Source organism: Grammomys surdaster, unplaced genomic scaffold, assembly GCF_004785775.1.
Source record: "Grammomys surdaster isolate TR1022 unplaced genomic scaffold, NIH_TR_1.0 170, whole genome shotgun sequence".
Classification (NCBI taxonomy): Eukaryota; Metazoa; Chordata; class Mammalia; order Rodentia; family Muridae; genus Grammomys; species Grammomys surdaster.
Genome location: NW_021604618.1, coordinates 18,359,864 through 18,377,363, shown reverse-complemented (window position 1 = coordinate 18,377,363; position 17,500 = coordinate 18,359,864). Strand labels below are relative to the sequence as shown.

Below are 17,500 nucleotides of genomic sequence, written 5' to 3'. Positions count from 1 at the left end.
AGATAAAGTAAATAAGAATTTGACCCAAAAAGTAGGGTAGTGAAATAATAGAGGAAGATACTGGACATTGACCTCTGACCTCTACAAATAGGTACACAGAGAGAATAAAATAAGAGAAAAAAATTACAATTTATCACTAAATATTCCCCTAGTGTTATTTTGCCTCTCTATAAAAAGGCTGGCTGTGGTTGAGACTGGCTTTCTCATGTCCATAGGTTTTGTAGTGGGAGGCCGAAGGTCCAGTGTGGACAGTAGACATAGCCAACATGAAAAAAGTCTACTCCCCTCTGCTGCCTGAGAGGTGACTGTAACAACACACCATTTTCTGTCCACTGTGATGCCATTTTGACAATTGCAGCATCTTTTCTTACTCTGGAATGAGGAGGAGGACAGAATCTTCTGATAAGGAATTTTCACAGACATTCCTGGGAAGGGCAAGAATAAAGTCTGCGTTCCTCCATGTGTTTCTATATGACAGATTAAAAGCCATGCAGGTATGCAGAGCTGTTTAAACCCTCACCAAGGTGGCAGTCTCCAAACGCTTTGATGTCTTCCACTTGATGGACCCCTGAGACTTTTCTGGGATCCAAATCCAGTTGACTTTATGTGCCTTGCCCGTCCTTCTCTGGTGTTCAAAAAGGGAAGGAAAAAGGTCCCTGCTCCTTCTTGTCCCCGTCTTTATTGTACGCTTTGCTTTGTTTGTTTGATTTTAAAACTGCCATTATGTGAAAGTGTAGCAAGTATAAATAATTGAGAAGAGAACTCTGTGGGGAAACCACTCTCGCTGCCTTTGTGCAGAGGCAGCTCATTACGGCGCCGAGCTGCAGCATTCCATAAGAGCAATTATGCGGCATCAGTATGTCATGGATATTAACCAAGGGGAGTAGATAAGACACGGCAAAATCATCTTGTAACTTATTTAATTAAATTTATTTGGTTTCTTCCGATAGGTCCTCTCGTGTGCAGTTTCTCCGGCCACTCCACAGTTGCTGTGGTCTTTGCAGGACTGTTACATGACATTTGGGGTTTTTTGGCATTCCTCCTCGATTTTGTGTAGACCTAAAATGTATTTCTATTGGAGTTTAATTTCCACCCAAGGAGAGGTTACCCATGAAAATGGAACCATAATTTGGTCATGAGGTTTTTAGCCCTCCTAGGGCTTATATAGCCAGTTAATATATGTTAATACAGCAAACTGAATAAAAGGTTAAATAAGTGGGCCAGGCTTGGAGCCTCTTAGAATGCTTACTTCTGCTTAAACGGAAGGAAAAGCCCATAATGGCGCTTGCCTGACTTTCACCCCCATCATTTTAAGAATTGCTTTGCCAATCCTTCACGGCAAATAGTAATTTTAAGTGGGACCAAAACAGAGCTCGGCGTGTTTGCACTCCACAGTAATGATAGAGTAGCCATGCTCCCTGGAGTCAATAAGCCCAACAACGGACTCCCTTTGCCTCCTGTGAGTGAATCACTGCTGTTAGCCTGAATGACAGGATCGCCTATAGAACCAGAGCCCGTCACCACATTGACCTCATCCCGGGATGTCGGGGTTCAGAGGGCAGGCAGGTGGTGTTTAACACAGTTATAAGGAAAAGCAGATTTTGTACGTGGAGAATCTGTAAACAAGGAAGTGGAATTGATTGGAGGGTGGTGGGGGCCGAGGAACCTTTGGTGTACACTGAAATACGTTATCCAAAGCAACCCATCGTCATTCCCTAGCTCTCTCAATTTCTTCTTCCCTGAAGCATCCCTTCATCTTGCTTCTTGACTCCTCCTACCTGTCACATAGTGAATGTCCCAACACAATATATAGTAGAGGCTGCTGGCTCCAGCCCAGTCACAAGTCTGATTAATAGTAATATTTCCCCCTGCAACACTAATATATATATATATATATATATATATATATATATATATATATATATAGTTTTTAAAAAATATTTTAAACTTGGGCTGGAGAGGTGGCTCAGCGGTTAAGAATGCTGACTGCTCTTCCAGAGGTCCTGAGCTCACTTTCCAGCAACCACATGGTGGCTCACAACTATCTGTAATGGGGTCTGGTGTCCTCTTCTGGTGTGTCTTAAGAGAGCAATGGTGGTGTACTCATATGTATAAAATAAATAAATAAAAATCTTTAAATATTTCAACTTTTTACAGTTAATTCTTTTGCACGAGGAGGGGTGAATGTGTAAAGTCAAGAAAACATGTGGGAATTATTACTCTCTTTTTACCATGGAGGTTCTGAGGATGAATCTCGGGCTATCAGGCTTGGTGACAAGCCTTAGTCTTACCCACAGAGCCATCTCACCAGTCCTATGTGTACCTTATACTCAAGGCTGCTAGATTTGTTTGTTTGTTTGTTTGTTTGTTTCTAATCATTATTTTGAGGTAAAAATTTAGTCATAGCAATTAATTACAAATTTTTAAGTTAGTGAGAAATGGAAACACAGAGAAAATACCTTAAACTACAATCATCTCCTCACTTTTAGATTAGTTTTGAAAGTTCTAAGGCGCCTGCTTAGCCAGGGTGTTTGTGATGTCTCCTGGGGAGCCATGGTTTACAGTCCCACTGGGAGGAGGACTTGAATAAGAGACATCTATCTGTAGAGCACAAGGCCTGCCAGTGGCCTGCGCATCTGAGTTCAATGTGGGGGAGATGCAAATCCTACTTTCCTGTTGATGGATGTAGTTTCCATGAGAAATTAGAATGCACTAGTTTATCTCAAGAACTGGGAACCCCAGCACCCCTGAAAATCCCAGAAGCTTGTTAGAAATTGATTTGTAGTCCGCATTCCCTTGTAGAGGGTGTTTATCAGTCTTCAAAGAGCCATGATGTAACTCAGCAGAAATGAGAAAATCCTTACATTTTGTTACCCTAGTGGCCATAGTCCCATAGTACTTGATCTGGGACTCTTATTTTTGAGAGACTCACTAACTAACTAGTGTTCATTCTAACAGATCTGGGAGGGAATCCTTAAAAGAGTTTAATCCATGTAAAAGATTTCCTTTCTTTTCTCCATCTCAAGCCTTCTGTCTTCGCTTTATGTTTTCTATCACCCCCAGCACAGACACATCACCTTCTTATCCGAGTGAGTACCCACCACAGTGGTGACATCTCGCTCCAGTTCTGGCTCATGCTACACCCTTGCACACATACACATGCATACACACAGATCAAGAGACTTCATTTCTGTCAGTGGAGTTTTTTCTTTTCACCTCTGAACCTACAATTTGCCTGTCTGTCTACAACCCAGGTAAAGAGTCACACCTTGTACTGGGTTAGAGTCTTCCCTTATTTCTCAGTTTGACATTCCTTAGAGCAGACCCAGGAGGGCAGAATTATGTGCCATCTTACCTTTGCCCTGCTCAAGGGCACAGTAGGAATTTAGCTGGAACATGTGTGTGTGTGTGTGTGTGTGTGTGTGTGTGTGTATGAGAGAGAGAGAGAGAGAGAGAGAGAGAGAGAGAGAGAGAGAGAGAGAGAGAGAAGAGATTCCCTATGGTTCTTCTATTGTCAATTCTAAATTATTTCCTAGAGGGAAGGAACCCTATTTTCATTTACATGTTCAGTTGTATATTCATCAAACATTTCACTGGGGATAGTTGAGAAGGTGTCCATAACAAAGAACTAAAATATACTCTTTATAAGATCAACCAAGTGAAAACCAGAGAAGTAAATTCTGGTCATATACATTGAATAAATTCTCAGGGACCATATTGTTAATGACTAAGGACGTGTGTGTGTGTGTGTGTGTGTGTGTGTGTGTGTGTGTGTGTGTATACAAGTGTTGGCATTTGTATATATACGCACTTGTATGCAGAGACCAGAGGTTGTTGATATCTTCCTCTGTTGCTGCCTACTTTATTTTTTGAGATAGAGTCTGTTACTGAACCTGCAGCTATACTGGGTAGTCAGAACATCTTGGGGATCCTTCTGTCCCTGCATCTCCAGCACTAGGCATATAAAAGCACCATGATGTTCTCCCTCCCTCCCTCCCCCCCCCCTAAACATGGATGCTGGGAATCCAAACTTCAGCCTTTGTGTTTGCACTGTGTCAGTCAAAAAAGCCAACTCCCCAGCCCCAGGAAATACTTCTTAATCAGATTATGCAACAAAGTTACCCCCAAAGAGGTGCTCTCTGATAAGAATTTTGGTTTTTTTTTTGTTTTTTTTTTTGTTTTGTTTTGTTTTTTTTGTTTTTTTTTAAAATATTTATTTATTTATTTTATTGATGAGTACATTGTAGCTGTCTTCAGACACACCAGAAGAGGGCATCCAATCTCATTACGGATGGTTGTGAGCCACCATGTGGTTGCTGGGATTTGAACTCAGGACCTCTGGAAGAGCAGTCTGTGTTCTTAACCGCTGAGCCATCTCTCCAGCCCCCTGATAAGAATTTTGAATGATGTATGGACCAGATAGCTCTGGAAGGAAGACCATCCCAGATGGAAGAAATAGTGTGGCCCTAGATAGTTAGCATATTAACTTTAAACTTATAAATTAATCTTGGATTTGTATATTACATGATTCAAAATCTATGACAGTTAAAATAATTATGACACTAAATTATTTCATGTTTACTGGGTAGCAATGTTACTTATATTCCTGTGATGATGGAGACAACCCAAATGCCATTATTTTCACCTGTAAGAGTTAAGTTAAACTATGCTGGGAAATCTTAGTAAGGGATGTGGTGCCTGGATGTGCTTCTGAAAACCCTGAGGTTGCACCTGTAGCTCTGTATGAAATTTCATAATCAAAAGTTGATGTCTTCATTCCTCTGTAAACGGCAGTTGGGCGAGTGTATACCCTAACATTTTAAAGCGAAAATATTTAAGGACTAAAGCAGGCACAAAATAGCCTCCGTTTTGCTAGGTCTCTTGAGGTTTATAAAGCAAATTTTATGATTACGAGATGATGCTAACAAAACTTGTGGGTAATAATATCATCAATGCAAACACTTTGTGTAACCTCTCTGCCAAAGACATGGGAAGGTACCTGGTTGTCAAGCCAAGCAAAAGATGTTTAATTTGCTTTTAAGAAAAGACAATCTGGAAATATTACTTAAAAATTAGTCTGGTGCTTGAACATCATGAACATGGGAATATTAAGTCATGTGTCTGCGAATAGAATTTTTTGCTTTCATGATGGAATTGTGTTTTGTAATATTTTAAAGATTCTTTTGGGTTGTATGGAATTTGTTGAAAATAACTAAAAAAAAATTTTTTTTTGTTGCTTTAGACCTTTGATTTTAACCCCCACAGACAGACACCCTGCATATAAACTGGTCAGATAGCCCCGGGCTTAAATAGAAGGAATTATGTGCATATTTACACTGCATTATTTGATGGAACTTTTCCATACTAGCACTTGACTTTTCCTGTTTCACTTTTGTCGCCCCTCCCCACCCTATTTTGGGTTGAAGCCACTCTAAAGTTTAACACCTGGGAGATTTCTCGAGTATGCCTCCCTTTAAAAGTGCTAAAATCTCAGCCTCCCAAACAAGAGACCTGCTGCAGCTTAAAGAAAGAAGTAGTGTTGATAAAAAGGCCCAAGAATGTTGCCACCTTTCCAACATGTCCTCAGCAAAGCCCTTTCTTTTAAGCCAGCAGGAGAAAGGAAAGGGGCTAAGAGCCTGCTCCCTCCAAATGCTTCTGGCATGCCAATCTGGTCTTCTGAAACATCCCCTGCTGCTCCAGAAAAAGGAGCCCCTGAAGCAAATGAAAACTCTGGTGGGGACATTCACATGCATAGCACCCTCCCTCCAAGTGCTTTAGATCTTGGGTCCTGGAGTGATTTGGCCAGAGTTGAAGAATAGAGACTTGTGAACCATTTGTCTCCACACCTAGAGGATGCTGAAGCGCGGTGTCTTTCACCTTAAAAGCCCATTTAAAAAGAAAAATATGGTTTGTGAGAAGGACACAATTTGGACACCATCAGACTTAATGGAGTCCCTTTTAAATGTAACACCCGATCCCATCAATTCTCTTCTAAATTAGTTGTCACCACCTTGAGAAAACCTACCCTTGATTCTTATGCAAGTGCTTAAAAACACAGTGTGTGTGTGTGTGTGTGTGTGTGTGTGTGCACCTTCTTAATACCATTACTAAAATCATGCATGCTAAGTTTAAGGCAATACAATTTGTATCACACTGCACTGTGTGACATGTATGTGGTTGTCTTCTGCTTCTAAATCTGGCCACACAGATCATCTCAGAACTCAAAAAAAAAAAAAATGACCAAGCTAGACCTTCTAGAAATAAAGTCATTGCCTGGGAGGTTTTTATTTACTGGTGGACATGATCAGAGGAAGGACTTGGAAAGTCTTGGGGTATATGAAAAGGCAGGATGTTTTCAGAGACAGACAGTTTTTTAAGTTAACTGATCAAGATCTAGAATATCCCTACCTTAATAAATATGAAGAAGAGAGATGGTTTTGAAGTTGTCACTTCTTCCCTGGACTTGAATGGCCTCCTACCTTTTCATCTCTAGAGTTCCATTGCCAACTCAAAGGTGACATCAGGAAACCTAGTATGCTTCACCCTACAGTGAACCCTAAATAAGAATTTAAGAGGCAAATGGCCAGTTTCGATCAACTGTGCATCATGACATACCAAAACACCGACTTTCATATGCAGTGTCCTAGAGCCCTTTACATAACCTCCCTCCCAGAAAGTCCAACACAGAAGTCATTCTAAAAGTCACGTGCTGCCTTTTTTCATTGCTATCATCTTAACTGGAGTCCATCTCATTTCCCCTTCCCCTTTCTTGCTGCATTGCCCAAGAGTTTTGTTCCATCTCAGCTCCGTTCTCATCCAACCAATTCAGTTCATCTATGACCGGGCTGTTGGAAAAGCTCTCCCTCAAGAAGCATCATACTCTCACTTCTCTATCCAAGAATTTCAGAGATTCAGTTTATACCTACACAAGAACCCCAAGCAGCTTGCCTTAGAATTGCCACCAGGTATCCCCAGAACCCAGTAGAAAGTGCCAACCAGTCTCAATTACTCTCCTCACTTCTTGAGGTCAGCCATGGTGGGATTGGTACCTTCAAGCAGCACCTTATTCTCTTCCCTTCCATTTGTCTGTTTGTCTGTCTGCTTGTATTTATTTTCAAATGCTCTTTCAAACTGGTTCAACTTTTCCCTTCCAAGAATTTGGTTAATTATTTTTCCCCTTTTCTTCTGGTGTTGGAGAGCAAGCCCAAGGCCCCCCATATACTTAGCAAGCACTCTGCAAGGATGCTATATACCCCTCAGATCTTAGTTGTCCCCTTAGTCTGCAGCCCCTTGCTATCTTGAGCTGACTACAAAGCCCAAACTAGTCTGGAACTTGCTGTCCCCTGCTTCCAGTGCTTGGATTACAGGTGTTTGTGCATGGCCATGTGTTTTGATCAACCTCTCTTAAGTCTTTAGTTGATTCCATTGCACCGATTCACTGGATATAGGTGTTTATTTCTAACAATTTGTGTCTTCTCAAATTGTGCCTTTCTTTTTTCAGTTCATTTTTGTGTATATGAAGAATAGAAATATTAAAAGGCCTGATTTGCACTTTCAAATATTTAGATGTATTTACATATGTTGTCAACATGCCATTAAATTTGGTTTAGGATAACTGCACAATGAGAATGGCTTATCAGTTGGTGATACATGTACAGATTTTTATGACCCTTGAAATTATTTCTAATAATTGTTCAGGGATTGAAAAGAGATGAGCAAGTATAAGGCCTGTTTTCAGCTCCCCACCCACAAAGTCAATCACTGGGACACACACCCCAGAGGATGCAGCTGCTGAATGAGAATGACGATGGAGGAGAAAGCTAGTTCTCAACACATTCTCATTGGCCAAAGGATAAAGCCAGGAACCAAGCTAAATAAATCCCCATCCCCTCTGAACATAAGAAAGGAGGCAGAAGAAGGCACTAGAACAGAGCCTGATTGAATGCAAACAAGCTCTTCCTCCTTTGCAAGTTAGTAATAGCACCCTTCCAGCCTTCGAGCCTTTTACCTTAAAAGGAATAGGTATAAATATCTTTCTGTATTATTTTTCGCCATCCTCTAGAGCAACATAGAAGAATCTAGGTAGCTGTTAAAGAACTTGTTTCTGGCAAAGTTTCTTGTCCTACACATGTACAGTGTACAAGTGCAGAGGAGGTGAGTGTGGGTGGATGGGTGTGTGGGTGACCAAAGAGCTTCTGACTTCTCATTGTCATACAACTGACAAGGTCATGATAACTTCTTCATGTTGCTATTCCATGTCACACTCAGTTGATGGGCACTTCTGACTAGACAGGATTACTGTTGAGAACAAAATCAGACCTTTGCAACCAGTTTGTTCTCAGAAAGAAAATGCACATGGCTTATTTGGTTGTTGATTTTTTTTTCCTTATAGGTTACTCAGGGAAACGCATGTCAGTATAAATCAGTAGTAATGAAATCACCATTATGGCATCATGGATATTTGCTAAAGCCTTTCTGGACATTAAGGCAGCTTTCAATGATTGATATTATAGACAGTAGATAAACATTTTTGATGCATCTCTTTGCTCTCAGATTAAAAAAAAAAAGCAAATCGTTTTTCATTTTTTTTTTCTCTTTGATTGAAAGAGTGTAATGACATTGGAGAGGGAAAGGTTCAAATGTGATCATCATAGGTTGGTGACACCAAAAATAGAAACTCACTTAGGGTAAAATTTGCTGTCAGGAAAAATGGAGCATTCTTTCTGAACTGGGGAACGTGTGGTTCATGTGAGCTTGCTTGTAGAGGGTTGCTACAATAAGGCTTCTTTCATACAGGTGTGTTTATGCCCCAGGCTTGCTGGCCACAGTCCATTCCATTTACAGAAGCTGAATTAAACAATAACTACCGCTTGCAAAAAAAAAAAAAATTGTGGAGGTGGGGGGAAAGGGAGGGGGAAAGGTGAGCGTCAAAGGAGATGCCTGAGAGCTTTGTTAGGGCCAAGAAAAACCCTGTTGTAGTTGTCAGAGCTTGTTGATGTTGCTGGGAACGGCACTTTTTTTTTTCTCCTGGATTTTGTGGTTCTGCCTTAGGAAAGAAAGTAAAATAGAACGGAAGAACAAAGTCCCACTCTATAAATCAGCAGCTGCTCCTTGCCAGATCAAAGGAATGACATTCTTGCTCCTGGACTTCTTGTCCACTTGAGGGCTTGACAGGCAGCTAACAGCTGGCCCGCTCCACTATAAGAGAGAATCAGCCTACATCTTCTTCCAAGCAGATGACAAGCTAATCAGAGACCCATCCATAGCACAGGACATGGGACTGCCCCTTGACCACCTCCAACATCTCGAATACATAATTGCTAAACAGTGTGGTGTATTTTTAGCCAGTTAATTCTTAGGTGGGTTCCACTAAGAAGTAGAATCTGAGATAACATTTCAATCAAAGGTGGTCATGAAAGCTTTAAAAAATACAAGATGTGTTAGGATCAGGTCTGAGTGTGAATTAGCACATGCTTGGAACAGGATGGGAAGTAGCTGTGAATGAGGGCAGCTGATTATCAGGTGAGACTGGATACATTTCAAAGCCCAGTCAGATAGATGGTTCAGAGCTGGGGACTGGTCACTTTGAAAATGGCCACCGTTTCTTTGTAGTCTGATGGGGTTGCGTGAAGTTATAGATTTATCTTCTGTGTCTGTAGAAAGTGGTTTTCAGGACCACTCTAAGGTGTGCAGGTAGCCAAATCTGGAACTTTAATGTCAGTAGTAAAACATTCAAAGTAATTCAGTTTCTCGATGATTCCTATCTGCAATAAATCATGTACAGGATGAGGTAATATGGTACTGCTTATGTCTATTGACTTAGTGTTCTATCTTTAAGAGGGTAGATCTTAGATATGAATAGCTAAGGAAGTTTGAGTGTTTTCTCCTCCCTTGCTTTCAAGTAGCTCTGAAAGATCACTTTTATAATACATGAGAAATAGCCATATGTGAATAACCGAATAACATTCTGTAAGAGTAGCCGTGCTTCAGAGTCAGAACCTGCTCAGATGCTCTCTTACACGCCACTGGGTGTGAGTGTGCTAAAGGAATTGTGTTTGTTGCTTATTGATCATCATTCAAAAAGAAATAAAATATAGCTTCCTATGTAAGAGGAAATTTCTGAGATACTTTTATTAAATAAGAAAAGTAAATGGTCTAGATAAATCTCAGTCAGAGAAGATGTCCAATTTTCTCCATCACCTTTCACAATCCCTTTAATTTAAAAAAAAGCATATATATTATTGAAGTTCAAAAAAATACAGAAGTAGATAGAACCATCAAACAGTAGTGTGCTATCCTCTCGGTTCCTGAGAGACCCCCCTGTTGACAGTTTTCACCAAAAAAAAAAAAAAAAAAAAAAACCAACCACCACATTTTATTGCCCCAGCGTTTAAAGAGATACAGATAGGGTAAAATGAATCATTATTTTAAATTGTTTGTTATCCAAGGCAAATGATTAAAAGACTTTTTAGATTTAAGGCACTTAAAGAAGATAGATCCTGTAGGCAATGTTTATGGCCACAAGAGTCACAATTAAAACTTGAACTTTGCAACCTTCTGTTGTTAGGCAGAGCACTCACTGCAGGGCCTCCCAAGCTTAAGTGTGAAGAGGTCACCTGGAGAACCTTTCAAGTGCAGATCTGGGGACAGTAGTGCTGGGCGGGGCACTGTGAGGCTGCTGCACCTCTAATACTCTGGAGGTCCTGTGGGAGCAGCTGCTCCTGAGAACTCAAGGGTAGGTTCTAGAGAGCCACTAAGAGGATGTGCTTGCAAAGGAGCCCACTCTGCAACCTCTCCCTCAAGCAGATGCTTGTTCTGGTGTCTAAAATCATGCATGCGTGTGTGTGTGTGCGCGCGCGTGCACACACACATATGCACACTCGCACAGTTATTTATTCACATTAAACTCTGATCTCTACTAAGATCCATCGCTACTAAGACCCCCCCCCAGCACATGGTCACATGCTATTTGTAAAACCAAACCACATTCTCATCCTTTTATCAGCCCAGTATGGCTATTTTTAGTAGTTATCCAACTATTCTTAATTGTTATCTATAAAGGAACAGGGCTCCTTAGGAACATTGATTATGTGCGTTCTGCCAATGGGCTAACATTTAATGAGCTCCCACTATATACTAGGCGTTATGCCAAGAACTTTATGTACATGATCTCTGTCAGTCCTCAAAACAACCCAGACCCAGTTATCCCCATAGTTGGTAGGTGGGAAACACACTGGGGCTTTGGGAAGTTATAAGGGGCACAAACCTCTTGGGCTTATTGTTGTATTTCTCTGGGCAAAGGTTTAAAATGTGGGACAATACTTGGGAGGCCTGTGCTCAAAGCTGAATATTTTAGTGAATAGCTGGAGAGGTCCTCGTAACTTCAGGGGAGAGTTCGATAAAGCACTGGAAGCCCACAGTAGACAGCTACGGAAAAGAATCCTCACCCATTTGATAACTTTACTCTGGACCTTCGACGGCAGCATGAACATTCTCCCCACACAAGGCAAATCTGTAAGGCTACAAGCATTCCTGCTTCGACACTAACACCATGTTCTCATATTGGAAGTGTGTGGGTATTTATTTCACATGTTTTTACAGGTGTGGGCAAATCTAACGTTCTATCCAATCATAATTACACTGTAGCTCAGGGACATTAGTTATGATCTGTGAATGTGTCCTAAAGTCATGTATGATTCTCATGCATTTACCTCACTATGCTCGAAGTTGTCTTCTGGAAAAGATCTGGTGTCTGAACACCAGTGAAAACCTTCCTAACTTGATGATTCAACCCAAGACTAGCACACAGAATAAAACATGTGTGTGTGTGTGTGTGTGTGTGTGTGTGTGTGTGTGTGTGTAATATGAAGAAAAAAATTAAAATGACTAACTGATTTTCCAAGGTTGAAGCCTCATTGAAATCCAGAGCAGGATCATGCTGGTAGTGGAGTCTTGCCACTAGGCGAAGTGGAAAGTAAAGGGTTTTTTTTTTTTTTTTTGGCTTTGTTTTGTTTTGTTTTTGAACCAGGCCCCTGTCACCAAGCTCCCTGCCACACCTTTTCCAGATTGATCTGATCCCTTGTCAACAGTTCAAGCCTCTTCCTTGACAACACCCATCCAAGTGAGAGCTTCCAATCCAGCCATCCTCAAGAGTGTTCAGGGCTGGCTGCTTTCCAAGCAACCGCAGGGAGAGAGACCTGTGCTTTCTAACAAAGGAATGCTGAGTGGGTTGCCAGGTGTGGCAAGAAGTTAGTGAACCAGAAAGAAGGGATTTACCAGCCATTTAAAAGGGGTGGGGGAATCAAGCAACAATCAGGAAGGATACCTGAGTCTACTGTCAACCTGAGCTACACTTTGGAGGGAAAAGTCTTTAAAAGAAAACTCAGTGGTCAGATTTCAGATGGGGGCAGGGAAAGCATCAAAGCTGAACTATTTGGATTTTCCTGAGGTGGTGGCTGGTGGTCTCCAGCAAGGGGAAGGTGAGGCCTCAGTGACTTTTTGCTGGGTAGAGTACATTCCTTGGAATCTGCTGGGGGTTTTGTTTTGTTCTTATTTCTGTTGTTGTTTTTTTATCTCCAAGTTAACTTAGAAAGCCTCTTGATTCTTGGAAAGCCACTAAATTTATTTCTATAATTAAGTTATTTTCAGCTAAGAGTCTTAGTCTGTAAGTTTGAAGAACCGTACATACTAATGCATTTTCTATGTAAGTAAAATTTAGAGATGCAAATAGCCTCAGGAGACTCTCTTGGAAGCCTTTGTATGAGCCTGGGCACTAACTTCTTGCTCAATACAAATCAATAGAACTAGTGTACTTTGGGGTACTCATCCCCTAGGGACTCACTAAGGTAATTATCTGTAGCCCTTAAAAAGAGTCACAGTGACTACTAGTGAAATTTTTTTCCTATGGAAAATCTGGAGAAGACACTAGATGTATTAACACATTTCCCACACAACTTATAAAAAATCAGTTTTAAAAAACAATTTAACATCTAAGGATACTTGATAACTTAGAGTTAAATTGTTTGTACTAATAAAGCAGTATATTGTATGTCTACAACTTCAAAACCATTCTGGGATGACATTAAAACTTAGTTCTTTCTTTTTTCATTTTCTCTTTTTTTAAATATGAGATACAGATGAAAAACCTAACAGTCTTTGAGTTGGAGATAACTTGGGGGGGGTTCATTAAAGTTGGGTGCAGCTGGCTGCATTTTGGTTACTTGGATGTCTTCAGCAATTTTTCAAATGTTTTGGGTTTGGCAAAGTCCAAAATGTTTTTTGCCAAGACCCTCTTTTCCCCTTATTTTTTAAACCCGTGTGAAATGCGGGGATAACTTAATCCATATGTGTCTGATTCATTTACACTTAACTCATCAAAATGTTATTTTGTGAGACCCATTTAATATCCAAGAAACCTTTTGAGTCTTTTAAAGACAAGGCTTTTGTCTTTGAAGTAGGAAGTTGCATTTTTCCATAGGAATTGAGGTCTGGCCTTGGATGATTGAAGATGAGTTGACTTTTCAACTTAGATGCTTCAGAATTTAAGTAGAATCAAAACTTGATATTATGTTTATTATCTACATAAAGGAAAAGTCATTCTTAAAATAGAATCAGAAGAAGTGGAAAGAATTCATATCAAATCATCTAGGGAAAGACCATGTATGGAAGTTCATATTGGGAATTAATGAAATAAAAAAATTTATTCCTCATTTGACTTTTTCATTTCCAAATTAAATAGCTTCATTTTGTGTCTGTGATAATATTTTCTGAAGGGTGGTGGCCTGTCAGCATGAGGGAAGAAGAGAGCTGTCATTTGGAGTTTTAAGACCACACTTTTTCTTAAAGTGAATATTATTAATTTTAATAAAATAACATTTATGGTGTTGTTAAGCTATTCTGAGATTGTGGAAGTTAACAATTGGCAGGGAATTGAATGTTCAGAGATTTCTGGGGAAAGAAAAACAACAGTAAAAATGGGGGCCCATATGTTTTCCAAATCCTGTATGATTTGAAAGAATGTGTTAGAAGTATGAAAAGATACTGGGACCCAAAATACTGAGACTGAAACTCCACAGAGGCTTCGTGGAGCCCATGGGAGAATGTAAAGTCTATGACTCTCTGAGAAAGGATCCCACAGACACACACCATGAAAACCCGCAGGGGCTTCTTTTTTCCAGCCCTGTTAGGAGCAGTGAGCAAAGCAAAGCCATTGGCATAGCCGCTAGTGAACATACAGTCCACGCCATGGAAACTCACTGAAAATGTAATGTGGTGGTGACATTGCCAAGTTCAGTGCTTCAATAAAGGCCTGCTAGCACACAAGACGCTTTCTCTAAATGTTCTGTATTGTTGCATCACCCCCATTGAAGAACCTTGTGAGAGGACCCCCATTTTTACTAATGCAAACATTCTGATGAGTATCCAAAGAAATGACCTGCGAGTGAACCTCTAACCTTCCCAGTAATTATTTGTTTGAAGACAGTATGGAGTTCTCCTGCTGAGAACTAAGAACCATGATGCCTTGCAGCCCTGTGAGCAAGGGAGTGTTTGGGGGAACAGGAAAGAAAAGTATGAACAAGGGAACAATCTCCAAATGTAAATAATAAGAAAGTTTAAAAAGAAGGAGACTTAAAGGGAGCAGGGGAAGGGGGCAAATACTGATTTGCTTCACCTCAAGGGTTGACCTACAAGAGAAAACAAAACAACCCATCACACAACTGGATTGCAGCACTTGAAAAGAGGAACTGTCCCTCTCTACCAGAAACGTCAAGACAGACCAAAGGAGCCTGCTCTTGCCTGCTCTTAATGGAAACCCTGAGAAGAGCCCCTGGAGGGGGAAATAAGAAAGGGCCCTCCTAGGCCTGGGATAACAATGGTGTGATGGAGATAAGTTCTTTGAACTGGTTGCAGGGCTGCTTCTGGTCAACAGCTTTTTAGGGAACTGGGAGGTGGGGGAGGTAAATACAGTTTCAACTCTCCTATCTGAACTTAGAGTAGCCTGGCACTTCCCAAAGTCAATGGGTGGAACATTTTTGAAGACTGAGACATCCTTTCTTAAGTACTAAAAAAGTTCATTGTTTTGCAAACAGCATATGCAAAAGACTCTTCTTTGGCTTTCCCTGGCTGTTATTCATCAGCCTGGCTGTATTTACTAGAGGACCCACAGGAGGCCTGTGTGGGCTCACTGTCCTCCTCCAAGAAACTTAACTGCCAATGCTTGAGAAGCCTTCAGAGAATGGACTTGTGGGTCCTGCCTGGCCCCATGTGGATGCATTAATCATTGAATCCCCCATATGTTGAGTTTTGAAAGTAGAGATGTTGAAAAACAAATGTTATGGATAGAAAACATTTTGAAGGACCTGCCTACCACTGGCCCCTCCTAAGCCTAATGCAAGGCCACTGAATCTTTCCCAGGAGTTCATACGTGTGGGGAAATACCATCATTAAAAGCAGGGGGACAAGGGTAACTCGCAAATAGTAGAAAATTGTTTTGTTTTTATTAAATTTGGAGAAATAAAGGAGATTTCTTATTGTCTTACTCTGTTTGTACATGAATATTTGATGGGCATTATTAAACATTAAAGTAACATGAAGTAGGCACTTATTTTTGGATTTTCAACAAAATTAGATGCAGGCTTCTTAGACAAAATAACCACTGCTCCTTACATTCCTGGGAATCAGCAACCACCTGATTTGGAAACCGTTTCCCGGGCCCTAATATCAACCATGTGGACCTGAGGCTGGCTTTCGAGTGGGTTGAAAGGTGGCTGAGTTTATGGTTGGCAGTTAGCTTATCCACTGCCCTGGGTGTCCCTGCTTTGGCTGCAAAGGCCGCCCCCAGCTGGCACTGACCTCCGAGTGACCCCCGACTTTACAGGCTTAAGCTGCAGGAGTTGCCGAAGACCAGAAGTCTTTGGGCCAGCACTTATTACTGCTGTGTTGGTGATAAAACTTCAGACAGCCTAATTGATGGCTTTGCTGACCTAACAATACCTTGTGAAAGCCGAGTGCCAGAGCCTGGGCTTCATTTATGACCAGCTGCAAGAGAAGCTGAGTTGCCCTGGGATGAAGAGTCCAGGGAAAGAGGCAAAATCGTCCAGCATGTGAACAGCAACCTGGTTCCTACTTGTTCCAAAAGCAAACACAGGAGGAGAAATGCTTTCTCCTGGGGAACTCCTGTCCCTCTCTGAAAATTAGTAGCAAGTTGGCTTGGTTTTGGCCCCAAGATGTCAGCTGGTTTCGAACACAGAAGAACAAAGCTGCCTGTCTATTACATAGATGGTTTACAGTAGATACTGGACTCTGGTGTGCCCTCCCTCCACTGTGCTCACAAGAGCTGTTCACCGAACACAGAGACTGAGGTTGGTAACCAGACTTCTTTCTTCTGTTTCAGGTTTATTAATGCCAGAAGAAGAATAGTACAGCCCATGATTGACCAGTCAAATCGAGCAGGCAAGTTCTAACACATATCTATATCCATACCCCATGGGCACAAATCCTCCTCACAATTTCCTTCAAGACTCTGTCACATCACCTGGTAAATAAGTACTTCCAGTAGGCATTCTGGGAGAATTTTTGTTTTTAATGTCCCCAGAATTCTCCTCTAGGAAGCAACTTCACTAATTGGTGCTAATTGGAGATTTCCCACCCCTACTCTACTGAAGCAGGATTACTGAAACCGCTTTTGCTATTCTTTCTGAATTGGTAATTGGGCCCAAGTATTCGTGCCACAAGCAGTTTGTTTAACTGTGAACTCTGGAATTACTCCTTGCCTGTCTGCATCCAATCATTAGCACACTCTCATTTTTCTTGTTACCCATAACTCCTTGGTGTGTGCTTTGCTCTCTGCGCCAGAACATACATGGTTAAACTCATTGCGCCCATTCATTTGCTTTGACTATTCATAATATTCTATTAAAGCCTGACATGCGTTGCCGGCATTATTTTTTATTAAAAGATTATTACCTTTGTTTAAAATGTGTTACATCCATCCAGCTGAAATACATGTGGGGGTTTCTCACAATGCCTCTTCGTTTCTCTAAAGCAGTTATTATACGGAGCTGTCAGAACCATCCCCATGTACTCCTCAGCGTTCTGCTCTGAGATGGGTGACATCCTTACTTTGCTGAGGAGGTGTGGTCTCCATAAAAAAAGTTTGTAAGAACAAAAATCAGTTTTCCTTGCAATGACTGTGCCACTCCCAAGGGTATTGACCCTGATGGGGACTCTACTCTGGCCTTCATTTAAGCAATTTATAACGGTCACTCCTCTTTCAGAAAAATTCCCTCAGTAATGCTAAAATACCACTCTTCTATTGCTGAAGGCCAGGATGCCAATTGCTAAAGAGTATAAAACAATTGAAACACCCTGGTTCTCATGTTTGCATGTTCTGATGTGGGTAAAAAGGCAAACGTTTAATTGGATCTATTTTACCTTATAAAGACACTCAAACTCCTGATCTGTCTACTGAGACGAAATTGATTATTAAGCCCATGGGACA

The 17,500-nt window shown here is 41.0% G+C and overlaps 1 protein-coding gene across 7 annotated transcripts in view; it reads left to right on the top strand.

Moving 5' to 3' along the window:
- Window positions 1-17,500, top strand: part of Meis2 (Meis homeobox 2) — a 203,723-nt gene that overhangs the window by 181,528 nt on the left and 4,695 nt on the right. For all 7 annotated transcript variants that reach the window (XM_028766855.1, XM_028766854.1, XM_028766857.1 and 4 more), the window contains one exon: window positions 16,394-16,452. In XM_028766855.1, the coding sequence (XP_028622688.1) occupies window positions 16,394-16,452 (59 nt within the window). The remainder of the gene's footprint in view (window positions 1-16,393; window positions 16,453-17,500) is intronic.